At 35.5% G+C, this 25,851-nt stretch overlaps 1 protein-coding gene across 5 annotated transcripts in view; it reads left to right on the top strand.

Annotated features, from left to right (window-relative positions):
- The window catches only part of FBXL17 (F-box and leucine rich repeat protein 17), a 533,333-nt gene that overhangs the window by 201,843 nt on the left and 305,639 nt on the right, over positions 1-25,851 (top strand). For 2 of the 5 annotated variants that reach the window (XM_055298027.2, XM_063612883.1), the window contains exon 6: positions 932-1,062. In XM_055298027.2, the coding sequence (XP_055154002.1) occupies positions 932-1,062 (131 nt within the window). Of the gene's footprint in view, positions 1-931; positions 1,063-2,115; positions 2,413-2,447; positions 9,265-21,561; positions 21,602-25,851 lie in introns of those variants that run through there. The other 3 variants (XM_063612881.1, XM_063612880.1, XM_063612882.1) reach the window with 3 other exon arrangements.

Below are 25,851 nucleotides of genomic sequence, written 5' to 3'. Positions count from 1 at the left end.
GGGAAGACAAGAAACTTAAAGAAATAGAAAATGAAAACATGGAGAAGGTGGAACCTGGAGAAATTTTTGCTTCTTAAGCCACATTTTATATTGTTTTATGATGAAACACATACCCATAATAGTACAGTTTGGAGTACATTGATAATATATCACCAAGCTATCTCTGAATTAACCATTTAGTCATATTTCATCCTTAAAAAAATAAGAAAATCTATACAGAAATGGCATTATAATTATGAAGGTAATATCTGAAATTGAACAATGTTAGAATAATCTTATCAAATTGTAGGTACTTAATGTAATATATTCAATATCTTGCCTACCTATTAGACATTAGATTGCTAACTTGATTTTTAGGATACTTAAGTAAAATCTACTTTCTTTTTTTTTTTTTTTTTCTTTTTTTGAGACGGAGTCTTGCTCTGTCGCCAGGCTGGAGTGCAGTGATGTGATCTGGGCTCACTGCAACCTCTGCCTCCCGGGTTCAAGCAATTCCCCTGCCTCAGCCTCCCAAGTAGCTGGGATTACAGGGATGCACCACTACGCCCAGCTAATTTTTTTGTATTTTAGTAGAGATGGGGTTTCACCATGTTGGCCAAGATGGTCTTGATCTCCTTACCTCGTGATCCACCCGCCTCAGCTTCCCAAAGTGCTGGGATTACAGATGTGAGCCACCACGCCCGGCCAAATCTACTTTCTTTTAATGTTTGTTGCCATTCAGATATTCACCATAGATTTCTATACTACATTCATGCTTAATTTAGTGTATAGAATATTACATATACAATATCTTTAATTAAAAGATTCTATCCTATCATCTATTTTAAATATTTTACAATGATACTCTACCTTGTAATAAACTACATTTGTAAGTTTTGAGAGTGAATGTAGCATTTACCTTTTTCATCTTTCATTTTATTTATCTCATTAGCTAAGAAACCTTTCCAGCTTGGACCTACGTCATATCACTGAACTGGATAATGAAACCGTGATGGAAATTGTCAAGAGGTGCAAAAATCTTAGCTCTCTCAATCTCTGTCTGAACTGGATCATAAATGACAGGTAACCATTGTAACATGTTAAAAATACTTTTCTAGAGGAAAACATTTAACAAATACTAATTATTATAACAAGGCATGTCTATAACTAAAATTGAATACAGCTGTGCCTTTTCAAATTATGTTTAAGTTTTGAAAACCATCTAGATCTATACTTTTAATGCATCTATTGCTTATAAGTGCAGCAAAGTTTTTAGGTGCTTTAATGCAAATATTTACTTCAACAATTGTAACAGTAGGCTGTTGAATTTTTTCTTTGTTATCCATCTAAGACATGCCTGCTTTTTGCCATGCTTGTAAGTTTGTAATGATATATTATTTGTCACTTTAACATTTTTGCAACATTTGTGGTTGATTTTAATGATTTGGAGAAACCATCTGAAACATTAACATTTAAACCCTTTCTTAAAGGTGACAGTTTTTTTTCAGAGATGCAGTCTCACTGTGTTTTCTAGGTGCAATTCCTGGGCTTAAGCAATCCTTCCGCCTCAGCCTCCCAAGTAGCTGGGACTACAGGCATACACCACTGCGCCTATATTAGCCCATTCTAGCATTACCATAAAGAACTACCTTTGACTGGGTAATTTATAAAGATAAGAGGTTTAATTCACATTTCTGCAGGCTGTACAGGAAGTATGGCTGGAGAAGCCTCAGGAAACTGACAAGCATGGCAAAAAGCAGGTACATCTTACATGGCTAGAGAAGGAAGGAGAAGAGTGAAGTGGGAGGTACTACACATTTTTAGACATCCAGTTCTTGTGAGAACTCACTCGTTATCAGGAGAACAGCAAGGGGGTAAATCTGCCCCCATGATCCAGTTACCTCCCAACAGGCCCTTCCTCCAACATTGGTATTACAATTTGACATGAGATTTGGCTGGGAACACAAATCCAAACCATATCAGCACCTAAGGATGACATTTTGTTCTCAGTATGTATATATATGTAATTTGTTTCAGAAATGGAAATCACGTGGTGAATAGCTTACTATACAGTATAGTATCAGAAGTTTTTTCTCATGGGTAATGATTAACCCATTTTTCTTTGAAATATTATAGGAAGGAAGAAAAAGATACATGAAAACCCTTACAAGTAGACTATTATAATGAAAACAACAGAGTAGCACTAGCACTACTGATTAGGTAGATTTGTAAATATGAGCATAGGAGGATTCTTGCCCAGTAAGTTTCCAAGAATTTTGTTTTAAAAGATAAGTTTCCAAAAATATTTTCCTTTCGAAATAGAAAGCACTATTTCAGCTAAAATTAGAACCTGTTTAGATTTAAATATTCTTTTAAAAATAGGATAAATAATTTGTTTGTGTAAGATAATGCTTTAAATGTAAGATATTTCCTCTCTCTTTTTTTTTTTTTTTTTTTTTTTTTTTGAGACCGAGTCTTGCTCTGGCACCCGGGCTGGAGTGCAGTCAGTGGCATGATCTCTGCTCCCTTCAACCTCCACCTCCTGGGTTCAAGGGATTCTCTTGCCTCAGCCACCCTAGTAGCTGGGATTACAAGTGTGCGCCACTGGCTGGGCGCGGTGGCTCACACCTGTAATCCCAGCACTTTGGGAGTCCGAGGCAGGTGGATCACGAGGTCAGGAGATCCAGACCATCCTGGCTAACACAGTGAAACCCCATCTCTACTAAAAATACGGAAAAATTAGCCGGGCGTTGTGGCGGGTGCCTGTAGTCCCAGCTACTCAGGAGGCTGAGGCAGGAGAATGGCATGAACCCGGGAGGCAGAGTTTGCAGTGAGCCGAGATCACACCACCGCACTCCAGCCTGGGCGATAGAGCAAGACCTCGTCTCAAGAAAACAAAAAAACGAAAAAACAAGTGTGTACCACCACGTCCGATTAAGTTTTGTATTTTTAGTAGGGATGGGGTTTCTGTTGGCCTGGCTGGTATCAAACTACTGGCCTTAAGTGATCCCCCCCCAACCCCTGCCTCGATCTCCCAAAGTGCTGGGATTATAGGCGTGAGCCATAAGCCACTGTGCCTGGCCTCCCCTTTTTTAATTTCCTTTTATACCTTAAAACCATGTAGACTCCATTTTCCCCAATTTTGGTAAATTCTAGTGACATTTTCTTAAATTACCCTGAATTACTCTTTATGTGATAGCCTTGACTTCACTCTTTCTTAGTAAAATTTTTCTTGAAAAATGTACTCCTCTAGAATGGGTATGTGATCACCATTCATAAAAATTCTCTCTTGTTTTTGAATAATATTCACCATATGAAATATATCAATGTCTAAAGAAAATGGAACTGGAGGTCATTATTCTAAGTGAAGTAACTCAGGAATCAAAAACCAAATACCGTGTGTTCTCACTTATGAGTGGGCGTTGAACTATTGGTGCGAAAAGGCATATAGAGTGGTATAATGGACATGGGAGCTCCAAGTGTGGAGGCTTGGAGGGGGCAAGGGATAAAAACTGCCTATGGGGTACAATGCATACTATTCGGGTGATGGGCGCACCAAAATCCTATACCTCACCGCTACAGAATTCATCCATGTAACCAAAACTACTTGTGCCCCTAAAGTTATTGAAATTAAAACATTTAAGAAAAAGAAAGTTCAAATAAATTAACTTTCCTGAAAACAAAGTGTACAAAGTAAAATTCTTCTCTATAATCAACATCCTATATAGACAATTTAAAGTAATCTTTAAAAAGCTGCTCATAACAAATAATAAATTACATAAATACTGTCTTGTGGTTTTAAATATCTAACATTAGTTTAATATATTACTGTAAATTTCTTGGTAATGCATTGAATTAAAGTAGAAAACTGGGCCGGGCATGGTGGCTCACGCCTGTAAGCCCAGCACTTTGGGAGGCTGAGGCGGGCGGATCACAAGGTCAAGAGATTGAGACCATCCTGGCTAACATGGTGAAACCTCATCTCTACTAAAAATACAAAAATTAGCTGGGCATGGTGGCGCATGCCTGTAATCCCAGCTACTCTGGAGGCTGAGGAAGGAGAATCACTTGAACCTGGGAGGCGGAGGTTGCAGTGAGCCAAGATCACAACATTGTACTCCAGCCCGGGCAACAAGAGTGAAACTCTGTCTCAAAAAAAAAAAAAAAAAAAAAAAGTAGAAAACTGTTTCTGCAATAAGGTGATTATATTCCACAACAATTTTCCCTATACAGGACATGTGTAGAAGAGTCATTTAATGGGAGATACTATAATTGATAAATAAGATATGGTCTATACATGGTTATGTGAGTTATCTAAGTAAATATTTTGCTTAGGTTTGTATCATTTAAATACAGATGGGAGAGTGGATTTCTAATTTCTAGTTCTTTAAATGCTTATTTTGTTGTAGCTGGGTAATTTACAAATGAAAATGTTGAGAGCTCTCACTTTGCCTTTCCTTCCCTTTGTTAGGCTTCATGTACTCAAACCTTGTGCTATTTCAGTCATTTTTTTCCCGCTTAACTAATGGTTGTTTGGTGTTTGATCCTAAATATATGTATTGTAGAGATTTATTTGCAAGGAATGAAAGTGTATTTTTATGTTTTTAATGGAAAAGCTTGGATTAATTAAGAAAACATGCATTTTAATGAGGTTGAGCAGTAGAGTTTTAAAGATCAGGCTCTTTTAGGTTTTAATTACACTACTTGCACTTATCCTGTATACTGTAATAGAAGTTTCAAACATTAAAACCCACTTTGCAGTATCATCTAAATTACTCATCTCATTGTTCTTGCCATACTATATTACTAAGCTAAGTAATATTTGTAATTATATTGGTATAAATCTAGAACTTCCCATCAGACTTAATTATAATTTCAGCACTTAGCTGAGATGGGTTAGTAACCTTCCATATAGAGGGCACTGGAATGCACTAATGCGTTTAGCCTATCAATTAATTCTGTTTTACATTCGTTCATTATTATTATCCTCCAGTAAATCAGAAAGCATTTATTAGCCCCCTACTAAATACTTGGTACTGTGTCTCAGACTGTGGGGCACTGAGTTCCTGCTGTTCTCAAAGGTCACTCTCTTTAGGGGACATAAGACTTAATGATAATAGTGAGCCTTGTAAGGATCGAGGGGTCGAAAGTAACCTTTATTACCCAGGTAATTGATAGGGACTTTACACGTGTTCTCATTTAATCTCTTCAACGTCTTTTGTTCAGGGGAAGGTCATACTATTTCTATTAAATTTAGACCATTTCTTTGACTTTCTTTGGCTTTTCAGTGGATGTATTTTTCCATCATCGTTGCAGTAAAAACTCTAAACAAGAAAAAGTGAATGGCTAATCAGTCAATTTTCCATATCATAGCTGGGATTCACATACGATTGACATTTATATATAAAATTCTTAATTTTTTAACTAAGCTCATTATTTTCTCTCATATTGAAAGTATAATGGAACTTTTAGATATTAATTTATATACAATACCTATTACAAAGATTTATCCTGAATGTTGCTAGTTTTAATAAAGGATTTCTCACATTAAGATAAATTTCAGTACTTGTCACAGTCCTATATATATAACATTTATCCTAGGTTCTAATAATTCTTATCTGTGAACTTTTTTTAAGTTCAAAATTTTAAAATATATAGTAATTGAATGACTTTACTGTTATACTTTATGGTGTCTGTTAGCATTTTCTGGTCGTTGAATTGATCTCTGTGACTAAGACATGCTGCTCTTTATCTTTGTTTTTCCAAAAGCACTTTTTGTGTTTAGAGAGTTAAACAGCATGATATTTTCTTGTATTCAGAAGGATGGTCTAGTAGTGATTTGACATTTACCATTGCTTTTGAATACAAATAACATCCAAGTGTTTTATGAAAAGAGGACACCGTACTATTTCTATCAGTGATTTACATTAAACATCTGGTTATTACGTCTCATCTACTGCCTGATTCTAAGTTTATTGAAATTTTTTTTGTATTTATATCAGTCTTTATTATTTCATATCCAATTTGGTCTACAACATTTTTATATGTTTGACATGGAGTCCAAAAGCAGCATCTTTTGGGTGTAACAGCTGATGTGTAAAAAACTGGTCTGAGCATTGTTATAGCAATATACTTATAATGGTTCTTTTATTCTTTTTTTGTTAATAAGAATTAAATAAAATCTAATTGATTTTAATAGATCTTTACAAAAGCTGTTTTCAGTTTTTAAACTATCAAAGAGGTAATCTCTCCATTTTCAATTTTTAACATTGGTCATGAAAATGAACTTAGTTTAATCTTATGTTTTATATCCCCATTATCAAATATATGAGCCTTTCTTTGACAGTTGACCATGCTTGCTCATGAATTAGGAGAACAATATAAAAAAAAATACAAGATAAATAAGATTATCTAACATCCAGTAGCTAAAGTCACAAAGCATAACAAAGGCCAGGGTTGTTGTTAATACCAATTATATTGCCATGATTTGCTGTGTGAATCTTGTATTTATGTAAGGGAAGCTATTGCATCAGTGCACACTCTAAAATTTGGAGAATTTTAAATCTTAGGCTGTTATCCAGTTTCTTTCAAGTAAAAAAAAGTCTACAAAATATTGCTATTTTATTTTATATGTGCTAGAGGTTAAAATAGTACCTATAGATATTTTTCTTTCTTTTTTTTTTTTTTTCTTTTTTTTTTTTTTAAAAAAGACGGAGTCATGCTTTGTTGCCCAGGCTAGACTGCAGTGGCACAATCTCAGCCCACTGTGACCTCTGCCTCCCGGGTTCAAGTGATTCTCCTGCCTCAGCCTCCCAAGTAGCTGGGTTTACAGGCATTCACCACCACGTGGGGCTAATTTTTGTGTTTTTAGTAGGAGACGGGGTTTCACCATGTTGGCCAGGCTGGTCTAGAACTCCTGACCTCAAGTTATCCGCCTACCTTTTCACCCCAAAGTGCTGGGGTTACAGGTGTGAACCACTGCCCCCAGCCAGATATTTCTCTTTAAATGTAACTTTTAAATAAGACCATTTGAAGTTGCAAACTTTTGGGCCACAGCTGAGTCTAGTCCACAAAGCTGTTTTGTTTGGCATATACAGTTATTTAAAAATTTTGAATTAGTTGCCAGCACTTTAAAAATTGGGATAGTTCACATAAATATTCTGAATTCAGGCTTTTGGAAAAGTTGTGGACCCAAGAATACTAGTCCCACATTTTCTCATGTCAACATTCTTTCCAAGATAGTGAATGGACTGTTCCCTTTGGCCCCCTTTCCATTTATCCACTCTTCCCACCAAACTGGATTATCCTTCCTTAAAATTAAGATGTAGAGAATTTTAGATATTTCATATTTAAATCATATGGTTTTTCAAAATTGATTATGGTAAAATATATTAAAAAATAATAGTTCATTAGTCTACCTAAATTAGTTATTTACTATTTCAGGCACCAGAATGTTAGTCAACAGGTGGAAGTTATAGACGGAGACAGAATGCAGCTTAAAATAAGTTAAAACCTTGATTTTCATTGACTGCCTTCCAAAATAGAGAATGCACTCTTTGTTAGTGTTCAAACAGAGTGCTGTAAAGCAGTTTCCTGAATTATAAGGAGGGTTGGACTAGTTTATTAAAGTCCCTCAAACTCCAAACCCGTAATTTGAAGTTGCTTATTTTAAAATGAATTCATTGGCAATGTTTAGTGTTTGGTTCATGATTCCTTTGTTTTCAATATTAAGAAAAAATCTTAATACTATTCTGTCTCTTTTTTTATTTTTGTATAGAAAAAACCCTCTTTTGTTTTTTTAGGTATATTGAGGTGAAAGTTGTAGAGTGACAGATTACTCCACCACCCCTTTCAGTGAGACTGACAGCACCTTGGCTCGTGTAAAACTCAATGAGGCTTTATATAAAGATTTTTCTAACTCCCCTGATCTTCTCTGGATGTTTATTCTGTTTCTTCTTTCAAATTTCAGTTGATTCAATAAAAAACGGTGATATTTAGAAATAAAGTTCAGAGAGGATTTGAGCAGGTGTTGGTGATATAAAATATTTGCTGAGTGCCCATTGTGTTTTATTTCCAAGAATTGTTTTGTGAACATATGCTATATATTGTATTTATAAGTGTTCAAGGTCTGGGTAGATAATCTACCATCTTCCTGTGAATGTCATGTCACAGTGGACTTAGAATTTTATTTCATTTCAATCCCCTAATATTACTTAATTCTCCTAGAGACTGAGGTTTAAAGATTGCCCAAGGGGAACAAACCTATCCATTAAATCCAGCAGGCAGAGCTGAATTTGAGTTTGAGAATATTTTGTTTTCTTTTAAAGTTAAGTGGTGTGGAGGAGAGAAATACTTTTCACCTTGGAGTATTGAGTGTGAAGTTTGAGCAATTTTCTATCATAAAAGCCTGAAAACTTGGAAATAAAGAGGTGGCAAAAATAATGCTGACTGTTGAAGCTGCTTGGGGGTGGTATTTATAGCAGCACCGCCCTGCCACTATAGAATGCAGAGCAATCTGTCTGCATACTTTTGGTGCCTAATAATGTGCCTGGGCTGGTTAGGTGAAGCTTTAGTAAAACTGAATTTTAGCTTATTTCTGTAATCTACTGAATAGTTTTGTGTATTGTCTATGACATTATTTGTGTTTTTGCAAAAAGAATAATGAAATATATTTTATGGAGTTCTGAGAGGATTACAGAAACAGAATGGAGTCTTTCTAAACTAGTGACATTAGTTTGAGGTAAGCATGTTTTTGACGCTATTTTTTTGTATTCACATATTCACAATTATGTGTAAGACCATCCCTAGAAAGTTAGTTTGATATTGGAGTAACTATTATTCTGGGCTTCCAAACTATCTTTAAAAAATCATGAGGCCAGGCATGGTGGCTCATCTCTTATCTCAGCACTTTGGGAGGCCAAGGAGGGTGGATTACTTGAGCTCAGGAGTTCAAGACTAGCCTGGGCAACATGGTGAAACCTCGTCTTTATAAAAAAAAATTTAAAAATTAGTCGGGCATGATGGCACGTGCCTGTAGACCCAGCTACTGAGGAGGCTGAGCTGGGAGGATAGCTCGAGACTGGGAGGATTGCTTGAGACTGGGAGGCAGAGGTTGCAGTGAGCTGTGATCGTGCCACTGCTCTCCAGTCTGGGTGACAGAGGAAGACCCTGTCTCAAAAAAACAAAACAAAACAAAACAAAACCATGCCTATTCTGTTCTTCTATCCATTAGACCTTCTTTCTAAAACCATGATTGGCCATGTAGTGCTAGTGAGGTAATAGTGTATATATATATACATATATATATGTATATATATATCTATATGTATATATATATATATATATTCTCTCTTTTTTTTTCTGGAGCAAGGATAATAGCAGTAGCTAATAATAGTTACCACTTAATTATAGTCTGTTCCAGACACTTTTCTGTTTATACACATTGTTTTATTTAATCTCTACAACAACCCTGAGGAAGGAATTATTCCTATTTTCAAACAAAGGAATTAAGGCCTGACACGTTGAGTAGTTCACAACTAGAGGAACCAAGACTGGAACCCATTTTTGTGGTCTTCAGAGTTCAAGCTCCTACCATGAAGGGCTCACTGTCCTCCATGTCCTTATTCTGCTTCAGACCTAGAGTGACCATATATCCTGATTTGCCCAGGATAGTTCCAACCCATGCCTGTTGTTTTGGCATTCTGTCGGGTTTAGTATTTGTGCTGTTGCTGTTCCTAAGTTCCAGAATATCTTGCTTTAAATGATAAATTAAATGGTCATCCGACCTCAGACATCAGACATGGTTGATCATTCTGAACATAATTAGAATGGTACCTTTGCTTTTCCCTATGGGATATCTAAAAGGTGACATGTTTGAATATTTTACTGCATATATCGAGTTGTGGATATTTTAAAAAACAGCTTATTTTTGGTAAAAAGTAATTTTTCCAATCAACCCCATTTGTAAATACTCTTCATTTCTTATGATGTTTCTTGAGGAAAAGTAGAAAATTTTGCCCATTTTTGTGTTTTGTACTACACATGACTCATAGTTGGTCTGAAAAAGAATTTCACTAATGAATTTTGAATAGGTATTTATTTAACTTATAATGATGCACAATTGTTTTTACAAATGTTTCATTATCTGTAAATGCTTCCTTGTAGATTGTAGCAAATACTTAACCATTGCAGATTAAAGGAGACTGCTGGTTATAATACTTTGAATAAGTTGCCTTTCAGTTAAAAAGAAGAAAGTTATCTTCATCAAAGGGTTCAGTAACTTTGGCAAGAAATAATTGGCAAAATTAATCTCAATACTTTTTTAAGTATGTGGGTTTTTTCAAATAATCGATGAATTTTACTACAACAGGCAGAGTTTTTTCTGGTAAAATTATTTGTGCACTTATCCTCAGATGAGATTCCTAGTGCATTCAAATTTAAATAAACTTTTTCAGTTGTTTGGTAGGTAGTAGTATTAAATATCAGTTCTGATATTGATTCTTTTAGTACTTCTAGTTATTTAATATCATTTTTAAGGAAATACTACTTACTATGTAACACCAGAATATTTAACCTAGTAAAATCACTTTAAAGGAAAATCTATATGATATGTATATATTTCAGCCTGCTTTGACTTTTAACTCCAAGAGATGAGATGGGACTGAATTTGATGTGGGTGATTTTGGCTTATTGATTCTCCATGTTGACACTATTTTGTCTAATAGAATAATGTGAATATTTATTATGGTCCTAACATGTAATGGTAATTTGTAATTTCTGTGTTGTCTTTGGTTCCTAGTGAGCAATAGTGCATGAGTGAACATTTCTATAAATACAAATAGTAGTAATTAAGAGTTCCCATAGAATCACATTACGGATATTTCTGGATGTGCTACTCTAAATGCTGCAACTGCTTTTGTGTTTTTCAGGCCATAAAAAGATGAGTAAACAGAGGTATGCATTTAGCTTGCAGTATTTAAACATATTTCCATGTTATGAAATCATAATTTGTTATTAAATTATAGGAAAGAATGAGATACATTTTATATCATGATGAATACGGTGTTGTAAACCCATGGATTTATGGACATCTAGTCTCAGATCTGTTTTAAAATTGCCAACAATGAAGAAAATCTTCATTTATTGATGAAAATGATGATACCTTATTGACTGCTTGGACAAATTTATACCATCTCCCACTTCTCCCAAGAGTTGTCTTATTCTTAATTCACCAAACCAAAAGTGGCAATTAAAATAACTCATTGTTGTCAAAATTTTAAAATGTTTGATAAATGAAGCCCAGTAAATAGTGAAAATATGAGAAAGGTGATTAAATCTGACAATTTTCTTGTAAAAGACTTGAGATGATAAATATCTTCTGTGGTTAGTTATTAATTTAGTGCAAGGGATTTTGCTTCAGCCTAAAATATTTTATGAACAGTGGCATATAGAAGTATTTTAGAAGATAGATACACACATGTTTAACCATAGGAGAAATTGCTGGAACTTGATTGGTAATAATTAAAAATGGCAGACATGACATGCAAGTGTCTGGGCTATTTTCTGTGTGATAGTCCTTTCAGAGATTAAGAAAGGGAGGTATTTCCTGAAGACATGAAGAATGACAGAATACTTTCAGCTTGAACCTTTACGCTTCATGAAAATGGAAAGGTTTTATGTATATCATTCTTCAACTGATACAACATTTAATTTAAGACAGTATACAATTACTCCACTTACTGAAGTATGAAAAATATCAAAGTTGTTACTTAACAATTATAGTTGCACTGCTACTAATAATTTCCCTTAAAATGAATATGAATTCCATTTATTTAAAGAAAAGATGAAATAATAATGGTGATTGTAATGAAGTGCTGTATCATGTTACTGTCTAGCTGAATCTATAGCACATGGCTCTGTTGGTGGCATATATTGTTGTGCGGATGTGTGATGTTTTGTTTATGAGTCTTTTTCCTTGTGAGGAGGACCTGGGTCTTCATCTTGCGCCCTGTGCCCTCACTTCACAGCCCCCCTCCACCCCTGCTTCCAATCAGCACCTCACACAGGGCCCTGCTCAGAGAATTAATTTAATACATTCGTGTTGAGAGAATTATAGATCATGCTTTTGTATGATGAATAAATTTTCTTTTAAATTTGGCTCAAACTCTGGCTGAAATCCAGGCAATTGGTTCAGATTCTCCCTTTCTAACAGATTTATTTATTTCTGAATAAAGTTGGTGCTTCATAAAGTGAAAATTTAATGTCATTGTTCGGATTCAGATAGAGCTTGCTTTATGTATTACCTGCTATCTGTCTGAAAGCCATAGCCTCATTTTTGAACAAGGAATAGAATTCCAATGTTCAATCAGTGCGTTTTGCCCTTTTAGTAGGGACTTTGGAATACTTTGAGTGAAGAAGTGAAGAACCAGAAACTTTGCCTGCCTTCCATTTATACCTGTGTTAATTGAAAAGAGGCTGAGGAGACAGTTGCAGCTTTTTAAAATTTTTATTTATTTATTTATTTATTTTGCTTCTTTGTGTAAAAAGTACAGCTATATGAGAAAAAAAAAATCTTACGAGTTTTTCTTTAGCTCTTCTTGTAGTACTTTTAAGTGCTTCTTTTCAAATGTATATTTAGTGTTTGGTTAATTGCTACTATGAACCTAAACACACTGATTAAGGCCAGGTTCACATTAGAACAATTATCTGGTTAATTGCTCTGGTGCAAAAAGAGGCTAAAAAATCATCAGAACATCAAGTTGTGAAAGCACTGGCAGGAGTTTCAAAACCACCAAGCATACCTACTGCAAATCACATCAGCAAAGCAATTAATTTAGGCTAATTGCTTTTCTGTTTGTTCAAGATGCACTTTGGAACTGTCTTTTGAAATCGTGGCAATTAAGATTAGTGAGCAATATAATTAAAAAATGTTAGAATAGTCACTATTTTTTAAAAGTGTTAACTATTCCATATAAACCTGTACAATGTATCTCTTATCCATGTAGTACTTTGAAATAATTAAACAAAATAAGGTTATTTTATATATTTATAAGATTTCCATAAAGAATAAATTGAGGAGTAGATTACCTATGTCTGAACTATAGCATAGGGTTATCTTTAATCCTAATTTTCAGTTAGAATTATCTAATTTCAACAATTCATGCTATGACAGCTTGCTGAATGTGGTGAGAAATAGCTAGCCTCCAAAGGTGACATTGGCTACTGGCATTTTCTCCAGATGAATGTATGTTTGGCTGCTCATATGGCTTCTCATAACATAAACAGGATTTTAAAATGTATTGACAACCAGATTTGACACAATTCACATTATTGAGGTTTTCCTTGTTATTAACTATTATAATTTTGGCAGCACCAATTTGTCGAAAATTGTAAGCTACTTATGTTTCCAGCTGTTTCTCTATGAAGCAGTGTTGTAGCAGGTCCTCAGCTGAAAAGAATGACAATTTTAGGGATCAATTTCTTGTCAGGAAATGTAGAAATACCATTATTAGAGGAATAACCTTTCATTCCCCAAACTGTTTCTCTGTTCACCATATTGTCAAACAAGCAAGTAGCTCTTTCCTTTACCTCTGTCTTTCCATAGAAGCAATTCTTATGCGGTATGTTTAGTGACATATCCTGCCCCGTTAAATTGTTCAAAGAAAATAGGTTGTATTGTATTAAAGACTGTGGCTCTGCAAATGAATCTTTTAGAGAAACGTGTTAAAGGAAGTCATGGTAGCAATAATCATTTCTTTACTGGAATAAATTTGATCTCTTCATAATTCACTGTGAATAGATCTTTGGACATAGCTAATTAACTACATCACAAAATCAAAATTTTCTCTAGGGATTATTTTCATAGGAAAAAAGTATATGTGCTTTTTATAAGGATATATTTTTCTTCTTTTATAAACTTCATAGTTTCTAGTAGTGCTACATACGCAATCTAGATTTCTTGGTGGTGCTATTTGTTGTGGAATGTTCCATTAGAAAACTGCTGTTGGCCGGGCATGGTGGCTCGCACCTGTAATCCCAGTGCTTTGGGAGGCCGAGGCAGGTAGATCACTTGAGGTCAGGAGTTCGAGAGCAGCCTGACCAACATGGTGAAACCCCATCTCTACTAAAAGAATACAAAATTAGCCGGGTGTGGTGGCTCACACCTGTAATCCCAGCTTCTTGGGAGGCTGAGCAGGAGAATCGCTTGAACCCAGGAGGCAGAGGTTGCAGTGAGCTGAGATTGCATCATTGCATTCCAGCCTGGGCAACAAGAGCTAAACTCCATCTCAAAAAACAATAAACAAATAAAATAAAGCTGCTCTTATAGGTAAAAATATCAAATTAGATGGAAATTTATTGATTATATCAAATAGAAAAGCGTTGAAGGCTCTTAAAACACAGAAAAATCACCCAACCAAGCAACTTAAATGATGGTATCAGACGTTGAGTCTGGATCTTGGTCTTCTGTTGAAATCTGTGACTGAAGCAGCAGAGTAATATTACTTCATGTTGGGGAAAATGCAAGCTAGTACCTACTTTTGTCCTTCAAAACTTCTCTGATTATTTATAGTTGAAAATATAGGTACTATAAAAATTTCTCTGTTTTGTAGAAGATAGAAGATGTCAAAGTATAGACACAATTTGTGGCTGTATTTTTATATATGGACTCTTTTGTGCAACATGACGTTGCCTGTCCTCCCATCAAAAGGTGGAGTCTTTTGCTTTATCCTTCTATCCTCTTACATCTGTGCTGGCTTTGTGACTTGGCTGTGACTGATAGAATATGGTGGAAATTTTGTTGTGGGACTTCTGAGCTTTGGCTTCAAGAGGCCTTGCAACTTCTGTTCTTGCATTTTTGGAACACTGCCACCAACATGTGAATAAGCTCAGACTGGTCTCTCTGAGAATAAGAAATCACATGAATTTGGAAGTCTAACCAACAGCCAGGACCAACTGTCAGACGTGTGAGTAAGGCCATCTTAGACCATCTATATTAGTCTGTTTTCATGCTGCTGTTAAGGACATACCTGAGACTGGGCAATTTACAAAAGAAAGAGGCTTAATTGGACTCACAGTTCCATGTGGCTGGGGCCCTCAAAATCATGGTGGAAGGCAAGGAGGAGCAAGTCACGTCTTACATGGATGGCAGCAGGCAAAAAGAGAGAGAGAGCTTGTGTGGGGGAACTCCTCTTTTTAAAACCATCAGATCTTGTGAGACTTACTCACCATTGCTTGAACCTGGGAAGCGGAAGTTGTAGTGATCTGAGATGGCACCACTGCACTCCAGCCTGGATGACAGACTGAGACTCTTGTCTCAAAAAAAGGAAAAAAAAAAAAAGTCTTATAATAACATAACTTCTATGGTGTATATGTAATAATGGTACTAATATCTACTAAAAAACTCCACATATAGAAATGGGAATCTTTATTTTTGAAATTCTTTTAACTAATACCTTAATGACAGTACATCCATAAACTAGTTAATATTAGTAGGTGATTCTGACATGTATATAATATCTTATCATACCCATTTACCATAGTGACACACTAATCAGACCTGCCTCATATTTTATTGCTTGTTAAATATTAATGTCTGGGAGCATTTCCTCCATGATTTATTATGGTATTTTGAGAGCTATTTTCATTTGGAAAATATGATTTCCATTTGTTTTCCTTTTAACTTGAATTTAAACTGAATTCCTATTTTTGGTGTTGATATAATTTTTTTCATTAATAAATTACCAATGATTTTAATATTGTATTGTGCACACATGCACATAAATATTTTGCTATGTGTGAATATGTATTTGGAGAATCTTATGTTTGGGGAAAGAAGGGAGAGAGTAAGTTACATTTTTTTCTTTTAGTTTTAATTTACACTCAGATGGATTATAAATTTTTTAGAATGTTACATTGTTAACAGCATGGAAGTTAAAGTGATAGCCAGGAATTGTGACTTTTTCACAGTCTTGGGCTTCTAAACAGAAGCTCACTAAATGCATGTTGATGGATTGATTGGATAGCAGTCAAACCTAGTGAATATAAGCCTATGTTCAAGGTAAGATGAAAGAAAATTGACCAACTCAAGTTGAACAAGATAGAATAAGTTAAAATAAGTCAGTAAAAATCTTCAAGTTCATTTATTGGGGGTAGACATGGCCCTTAAAAATACTCTGTAAATGTAATGGAAGAGTTAAAGCAGCACTCACTGAATTCTCTAACATAGAATGGTGGCTTATGTGTGAGGTATGTGGATTCAGTTTTAGCCTAACTGACAACACGTTAACCTTACTAGGTTTAAAAAAACTAAATACGGGGGATAAAAATGCTGGAGAAACATAATATTCTTGTGGCAACAATTTATTTGGAAAAGAGATGACAAAATATGTCAAGACAATGCCCTGGCTTTCTTCATTAAATTTAGTAAATGAATTGAAGGAAACCAAAACAACAGTTGTTTTCTTTAACACTTATTTCTACAGATGTATAGACATTTATGGGATGACTATCTTTGAGGAAATACGTATTGCTTACATAGAGTTAATATTTTGGATATTATGATCTTGTTGGAATTAAAACTTTCAGTAATTTATATCTTTAAGTAGATTTCTATCTTCTTTTTATTTCCAAGATTTTTCTCACAAGTTTATTCCCAGTACAGACACATCATTATGTTATAGAGGAGCTTTTTTGTGTGATAGCTCTTGGCAGCCATCCATCTGTAAGTAGGACATAACAGTGAAGCTTGTTAGAGGGGGAGAAGTGTAAAGTATTACCAAGCAGGCCCTGACAGGCATTTAGACATCCACGCAGACGTTGCTGCTGCTTGATGGCCTTCTTCCGTTGTGAAAAATGTAGCTGTTTAAAAAGGGACAAGGTCACAATAACTTTACAATGCTACACTCCTGTTGTTCATGGGATGATGGGATGCACATATATTTTACTCCCGATTCTTTCCCCAGTGACAGTATTTTCCTATGTTTAATTTGAATGGTTTTGTTTTTCTTTACTAACTTGCCACTCTTAGTTGTACACTATATTTCAATCCTCTAAATGGGTTCCCTATGTACATGTTGCAGTTGGTAAAGCATTTAGAATTTGTGGTGATCCACACCGGTTTTCCTGGGAGTATGCATGGGAGAGAACATGGAATAGTAATGCAAAGTGGTAGGAAATCCTAAATCGCAGCTCTCTGTGTTTTATTAATGCTTATATTAGCATTGATTTCAGTTCAGCTGGGTGTTGGGAGGATGATGTCCTGCAAGCATTTGGATAGAGCAAACTGCCTGGGGTTCCGCCTAGGTAAATTAATCTTCAAAACTGTTAATCTTTAGGCCGTTAATGGAAAGTCTACATATGGGTTATTTCAAACGTTCTATTAAAGCGGTCATTTGGAATGGGCCAATCATACATGTATGAAAATTTCAGAGTATACAAAAAATATATTCTGTTCATCAGTAATGAGCTGCAGTCATTCTTTAGATAATCACATTTGTAAGCTAGACTCACTTGAAAGAAAGATCTCTAGTCTTAGTGTTAAAGTAATTTTCTCCATGAGATCACCCTTACCCTTCCCCTCTCTTTTTTAAATTTCAAGAGAGTAGGTGTATTCAGCTGGGTTGTTTGATTTTAAGTATTTATATAAGTGAAACTCACTTCCAAAGACTGCAAAGTGGGAAAATCAACAACTTTTGACTTTCTATTTTAAGGGCAGCTGGAGTAAATTTTGTTCAATTTTTATTTAATTTGCTGTGACTACTTTTGACGTTCACAAATTATGTCATTCACTTTGACACGCAAATAGGAAAGTGAATAACTTTGGGATTCAGATGTGACAAGCTCCTCACAGGTGCCTCCCATCTCCTCATTCCTCCTTTCCCCAGGAGCAACGATATGATCTCTAAAAGAGATGTAGTTTTTCCACCAGCTTTTGTAAAATGAGTCTTTCTCTTTCTGACCCTTTAAAGAACATTTGTTTCTTGGATAATTTTTTCCCCCTTTAAGTTGTGTCTTCTTCCCTTTCTTAAAGCTGTGATCTGTTTACTTTTTTTCTGATGACATTTTCTCAGGTAATTTATTTCCCCTTTAATATGGATCTTCTTCACTTTCTTAAATCTGTAGAATATTTTCTTTTATTGTTGTCAGTGTCACTGATGACATTTTCATCTGATTCTTGACATATTCATTTTATAAAACATTGGCTTTGTAAGGAGTTTTTTGGTCACTGACATTTTGGCAAACACTTGCCAGTGGCCACCAGAGAAGGTCAGTTAGAGCAATGACATAAATTACCCTGAAAGGCTTCTTCAAATACCTATGAATAGAGCTTGCAGTGGGAGCTAGGAGACTGAGGTCCTTTATGTTTTTGTTTTTCCAAAATTTTATCATTGGGTCATTCACTATATAACCTTGCTAAACTTATTTAAGTTCTCTTTTATGCTTGTGGTAATGGGAACCCACCTTAGTGAAATGTTTGGAGGCTTAATCATGTTTCAAAAGCACCTTGAGCATGAATCATTAGTTCATTATGAGAATGGTGGCTTGGGTGGTACCATCAATCATGGATGTTTTATCACAATCTTAGCCTCATGGTTTTCTGCAAATTGACAGTGAAGGTCTTAAACTTTGTAAAGACACTAGCAGATTCTTGAAGGTGACTTATTGCTTATGGTATGGTAGCACTGAAGTGTTCACAATTATCTGAAGAAAATAGGACAATTATACTGTCTGTTTTCAGATTAAATGGACAAAGTGCATTCAAATTCATAACAGAGATTTAAAAAAAAACACAATGATCTCTACTTATATTTTATGCTGCCATAAAATAAGATCCCTTAGTATATAGCTATTTTATATTTTTGTGAAATGCTTTTCATTTGGATTTTTCATCCAAACATGTTTTAATGAGTTACATTTAAATATATATATTTTAACATTATCTGCACATACACATCCAATGGATTAATAGGAGATTCAATGAAATTCAAATTATTCCAGGAAGCATACCTTTTAATTTCTAATTTCTAGCTCAGTTGAGAAAATGATCTAGTGACTGAAAATTAACTATTTATTTTGAGTGTTTATATTTTAATTTTGAACTTGATGTATTCCAAGAATCAAAGGATCTGATTGGAAGTAGTGTCAAAGGTCAGCTAATTTAGCCTTCTGCCAACAAGCTCTTGGCTCTTTATCTATTGCATATAGCTTGTTGTTTTTTGTTTTTCATCTTTTTACCATATTATCTTCATATATCATCTGGGTCCACTTTGTTAACATATCAAATCACACTCTATCTGATGCTCAAAATGCTTCTTACAACTAACAGATCAGCACTGTCTTAGAGTATTTCTTAAATCAGGTTATTTATTATCAGCTTTTTAAAAAGACTGTAACACATCATCTTAACTTTGGAGCTTAGAAACGTCTATGAGACATTTTAAAATACAGAGGTGTCTCCCTGGAGCATGTGTTTTGCAGGAGTAGAACAGGGAGGGCACTGTGGACTGCCAAAGGGCAAACTGCTAGAGGTAAGACACTGGCAGGTGCTGATTTTTCTTTGCTTGGTTCTTGCTCTGTTTTTCCAGGCCCGTGCATGCAGGTAAAATGCTAATGCTGTTTATTCCATTTTTATTGGCAGCTCTCCAAATTTGATTATTGATATATCTGAATTACAGTGGAATGCAACATCAAAGTCTCACTTGACTCTTTCCTTAGATATTTGTCAGTTGAAATATATATATACCTCAATGTCAGATAGATCATATGTACTTTTTAATCTGTATGAAAGTGAAATGTTATAAGGGAACTGTCAACTGCTCGAAAATGAGCTTTTGGTGGGATAGTAAGGTGTCTCACGTGGGCTTCTTCCTTAGGTTAGTGTATTATTTCACTACCTGAAGAATAATCGTATTTTCAATAACAAGCACTTGAGTGTGTTTGTGGATTTTCTTTGTTGTTCCCATTTTCTGTGCTTTGGTATTTCATATCTTGTACAAACTGACTAAAGTGTAGATTAATAAACTGCAGATTAATAAGCCACTACCACTTGTGACTGGTAGTGGATGGAGGAGTTTTCATGTTCCTACATGCTCTTTTTGAAAATTTTAACCACAGACACTCAGAATTATAAAGAACTCCCGAGCAGGACAACCCATCTAACACCTATATTTTGCTATTTTGAAACTGAGGCTCAAGGATAATCTGTGACCTGTCCAGATTCATGCGGCTAGTTAGTGATGAAGGTGAAGCCTGAATGCTGCTTTCCGTTACTTGTGAGGCTGTTATATCCCACTATGCTCAGCTACTCCCTTGCCTTTCTTTATTAGTAATTTATTTGTCACTGTTTGTTTTCTTTCATGGTCTAGAATTGACTGTAGTCTCTAGATTGTAGGCCCTTGTAGTTCTTTTATGTTCCTTTGAATGGAAAATAGCATACACACAGTAGATTTTTAGTAAATACTTTTTAAAAGAAAAGACTACCTAAAATCCCGCTGTTCAGAGATTACATTTTGATGTTTACATTCAGATGTTTACATTTTGGTGATAATCTTTTCAGTTATGTGCATATCCGTGTATAACTTACCCACTTCCTGCTGTAATTACACTGTCTGTAATATTTTGCAATTGGTGTCTGTCACTCAACTTCTTTTTGTTTTAATAACTATAGACCCATATCACCATTTCTAACAGGTTAGTGGTAAGATTTTAGCACAGGGTATTTAACAAATCTCTTATTAATAGACATTCTGACTGGTTCCAATTTTTACTCCTATAAATAACTGTATGATAAACATTCTTATATCTATATCTTTGTATACTTTTTGTTGTCTCCTTAGGAATAATTTCATGAAATGGAATTTCTATGTCTGTGTCTCTTTCTCCATACCTATGGCAATTGTGGATGCTATCATCAGCTATTTTGGAGCATTTAAAAATGGCGTTAAGGTTTAATAACTGACAAAACTTGGAATAAGTTATTTAGGCACGAGTGTATTTTTCACTAAGGGGCAGAATACTGTAGTAGACACGAGTATCAGCTCTGGAGCCAAACCATCTGGATTTGAATCCTGGCTCTGCCACTTTCTACCTGCTTGTCATTGTGCAGGTTACTTAACTTGCCTGTTTCTCGTCTGTAAAATGGAGACAGCAGTAGTACTTAACCTCATAAACTTATTGTGTGATTTAAATGTCATTATACATGTGAAGTACTTAGAATAGTTCCTGGCATATAGTTAACTACTTAATACATATCAGTTATAATAATGATAATTATTATTATTATCAGTCAGTGAGTATTTGATTTCTACCTACAATGTTGTTGGAATGTGGAATTTGAAAAGAAATATGAGACATTACCACCACAGTGTTCAAAAAAATACCTACCATGTACTGGAGGAAATAAGACGTTAAGTAAATGAAAGTTGCATAATTAGGTTAAATAAAGCAGAACTACAGCCTAAGAAGAGGCTTGGACTAAGACATCTTTGATTACCAAATGAGTGATATATTCATGAAATAGGGTCCTCTTATAATACTTGGAAGGGCAATAATGAAGTTTGTTCTACTTGTTTTTTATTCTAACAGGAACAAACCTTCTGATTTAGAGTGATCATGTTTCTCGCTTGGTGCACCACAGTCCTGGTTCGTGTATGGCTTAATGTCGTGGTCGGATACTAAATTAATTATATGCTTATCCTATTTCCTGTTGATATTTTCTTTCTGTCAGTGTCATTGTGATGTCAATTCTTGCTTTGGCTTGAGAACTATTTCGATTACTAAGGCATCTTTGCTGATTTGTTCTATTTTGGAGTAATTTTATAGTTTGATTTAGAGGACAATCTTATTTTCAGGTGCTCAGGGAAAAGCTCATACTTGCCTATCTTGTACTGCTTATAAATATCAGGAGATAAAATCTGGAAAAATAGTTTATTGCCAGGTTTTAGATGACCTAGCATGTTGCGTTAAAATAACCAATAAAGACTTTATTTTTCTGAAATTAAAGAGAGCAGTATTTCAGGCAATTAGGTGGAAAGTTTTAAAACTATAAGTAAAACAAATCCAGTGTTTCTTAGACCTCTAACATATAATTTTGCAAAGAAGTTTGCATGTAATGCTAAACATATTTTGACAAATATGTAGTTCTGCATATCTTCAGTACAGATTTTAAAAAATGTTTTAAGGCCAGACGCGGTGGCTCACGCCTGTAATCCCAGCACTTTGGGAGGCCGAGACGGGAGGATCACGAGGTCAGGAGATCGAGACCATCCTGGCTAACACGGTGAAACCCCGTCTCTACTAAAACACAAAAAAATTAGCTGGGTGTGGTGGCGGGCGCCTGTAGTCCCAGCTACTCGGGAGGCTGAGGCAGGAGAATGGTGTGAACCCGGGAGGCAGAGCTTGCCCTGAGCCGAGATCGCGCCACTGCACTCCAGCCTGGGCGACAGAGCGAGACTCTGTCTCAAAAAAAAAAAAAAAAAGTTTTCATGTCTTGTGTTGTTGACATCTTAGCCCATTTTCGTGTATTTGATTGTCAGTTGAACCTTCTTATCTTATTTCCTTGCCTTTGGTGTCACAATAATACATTTAAAGGATTGAGAGTTTAGTCTTTGAATTATGAATGAATGGCAAGGAGAATATAAAGGAATTGAGGTTGACTCTCTGATGGGCCCTGGCAAAAATGAAACATTTTAACCTCTTTCATTGTAACTGTCTTCTGATTAGATATTATCAAATGTTAGAGGAAAATGCTTACCACATTTGAATTTATTATGTAGGAAATTTATGCTCTGAATCATAATGGTACTAGATGACTTTTTTCTGATGTTACGAATATTGCAATATAAGAGTTTGATCCAATACAATTTGTATTTTTTAAAATCATTTTTAATATATTAGGCACTGTGCTTTGTACTGGTGATACATAGTTGAATCAGAAATGGGCTCTACTCTGAGGGGTTAATAAGACCTATGGATGGCTACTTAGGATTTCAGAAACTTCTCTGCACATCAATACAGAATAATACCAGTAACCACTAACACTTCTATAGCACTGACTCTGACAGTTACTATTCCAAATGTTATATATATATATATTAAATTTCCGATAACCCTGTGAGGTGATACTGTTATTGTGCCCAGTTTTTAAATGAGAGAACCAAGGCACAAGAGATTAAATAACTTGCCCAATGTTGTATAGGTAGAAAACAATTTTCTATCCCAAGTGAGCTATTTTGAGAAGCATTATTCACATGTCACTGTTTTGTGTCTTATAAACATTACAAGAAGTAGTTGCTTGTGCAATTCAAGAATGAATATGTGGAAATTACTGAATATAATTTCATTAATTCATTTACCAGATTTTTGTATGTTTGTTTGTTTGTTTTTTAGAGACAGAATCTTGCTCTGTCACCCAGGTTGGAGTGCAGTGACATAGCTCACTGTAACCTTGAACTTGTGGGCTCAAGCAATCCTCCTGCTTCAGTCTCCCGAGTATCTGGGACTACAGGGGCACACCACCACCACGCCTAGCTAATTTTTACATTTTTTATGTAGTTGGAGTCTTACTCAGGCTGGTCTCAAATACCTGGCCTCAAGCAATCCTCCTGCCTCTGCTCCCAAAGTGCTAGGATTACAGGCATGAGCCACTGCACCCAGCCCCAGGTGTTTGTTGAGCTCCTACCTTGATCCAGCATTTGGAATGAAGCAGTGAGTAGAACATTCGGGTTTCCTACCTTCACATAGTTTAAAATTTAACATGAATTTGCCACAGAATTTATAATTTAGCAATATTTGCCTCATAGAGTTTATAATTTAGCAATAATTGTATAATGCTTTTGTCACTTTACATTTTCATAATTTCTGTTTACCCCTTTTAACTCTGCTGAGCATGCTCTGAAACCTTATTTGCTGTTCCTATAATTAATGGTCTCCAATTTGTATATGTGGACAGTTTTTAATTACTATATATTGTACTTTTCTTTAACCTAGATTTTCACACATTTTAGAATAAATTCCTTAACCTGCCTTTTATATGTCTAACATCATTGCTCTTGCTGATGAAAGATGGTCCCTGGTTCTCACTTAGGTTTTCTAACTTACTTTTACGAACTACTAACAGGGATATAGTATTTAACTAAAAATTCCTATTGCAATCAAATTTCTTTATATATGTGGAAAAAATGAATACGCTTTTATTTTCCTAATGAGAAAGTAATCCTGGACCCCTAGTTGATTCATTATTGCCCAGTGGTGTGAATGCCTGCTGGTTATTGCAGCTGTTGCTAACCTCTGTGGAGATCTTGGGATGCAAATGGGTAGCAATTTGTGAAAAGAATCAACTTACTGGTTGAGTGTTTGTGGGTTTGTTTGTTTGTTTGTTTGTTTGAGACGGAGTCTTCCTCTGTTGCCCAGGCTGGAGTGCAGTGGCATGATCTCAGCTCACTGCAACCTCCGCTTCCCGGGTTCAAGCAATTCTCCTGCCTCAGCCTCCCGAGTAGCTGGGACTACAGGCACACACTGCCACGCTTGGCTAATTTTTTAGTAGAGACGGGGTTTCACTGTGTTGCCCAGTCTGGTGTCGAACTCCTGAGCTGGGGCAATCCGCCCACCTGGGCCTCCCAAACTGCTAGGATTACAGGTGTGAGCCACTGCGCCTGGCCAGGGTATGTATGTATGTATGTATGTATGTATGTATGTATGTATGTATCTATTTGTTAATTAATTATTCCCAAGATGCCACAGTTTTTTCTCCTGGTACTCTCTTAACAGGCTACCATTTATGCATAATCTTGGATGTTGAAAAATAAATTCTCTTCCCCTTCCTCTCCTCCAGGAACCTAGTGTTAACCAATGTGGAGGCTTAAAGGCTTGGGGACTAGTTGACCTTCTCAGAGGCCCAAAAGCAGGGGGCCCTTGTTCTCAGCAAGGGAAATGGCTCCCTTCACAGCCTCAGCCATAAATCCTCTGGGTTGACGGCAGCTGCCTTTCCAATAAGGCCCTTGTCAAGACTCTTACCTCCCCACAGAATTATGTGGGCCCAAAAAAGGTGCATGTGCATGGACCACAGTTTAGTGTTTTAAATCATTATTATTTTTAGATCTTTGAGAGTAAAATTCTCTCTTCTCTAGTCCTTTCTCTAACTGTCCTAAATAATAGCTGAATTCACTTTTTGACTTTCAATCCTGTTTTTAGGTCTAGTTTTTGTCTTCAGGGTGGCTGCCTCTAGTATATGAAAAGGGCTTCCCTATGGGATTTTTGTCTGTAGTTCAGATATTCAACTAAACGTAGGACATAATTTGTGAAAAACTGTTTTTCTTATTGGTTGCTCATTTTGCCCCAGTAGAATGCCAACCCAATTCACCCTATATTCTCAAAGCTACTAACTGAGAACTTTCTTCTTCTTCTCTTTGTTTCACAAGAAAGTAGTGGTTTGTCTAATTACTATACTGTAGTTACAATTATAGAGAAAAGGTCAGTCTAGTCATTGCCAATTAAAGGAGGAAAAAGCTACATTTATAATCACTAAGAGCCATTATGTCAATTTAATGCTGTTCATCAGCATGTAACCCGTCTTCTAAGACATATAAATCTAATCGTGGTATTATAGTACACTCACCCTATTAAAGGCCTTCGGTGCTGCAGAGAAGAGATTATTGCAAGCAACCTATGTTAACTGTATATCTTTTCACTGTGGCTCATCATAAATTTTAAGATCTGGGTTTTGTAAAACCTGGCCAACATGAGTACAAATAGGTCCTCCAAATCACTGGTTAGCCCTTTTATTTTTAGGTATTTGACAAAGCAAAATAACCTGTTGAGGTTAAGGTTTTTTAAATTTTTTTTGACAGGGATATACTATGTAATCATGCATTGTAT

This window comes from Symphalangus syndactylus, chromosome 11 (assembly GCF_028878055.3).
Source record: "Symphalangus syndactylus isolate Jambi chromosome 11, NHGRI_mSymSyn1-v2.1_pri, whole genome shotgun sequence".
Classification (NCBI taxonomy): Eukaryota; Metazoa; Chordata; class Mammalia; order Primates; family Hylobatidae; genus Symphalangus; species Symphalangus syndactylus.
This window is presented reverse-complemented; position numbering and strand designations above follow the sequence as displayed.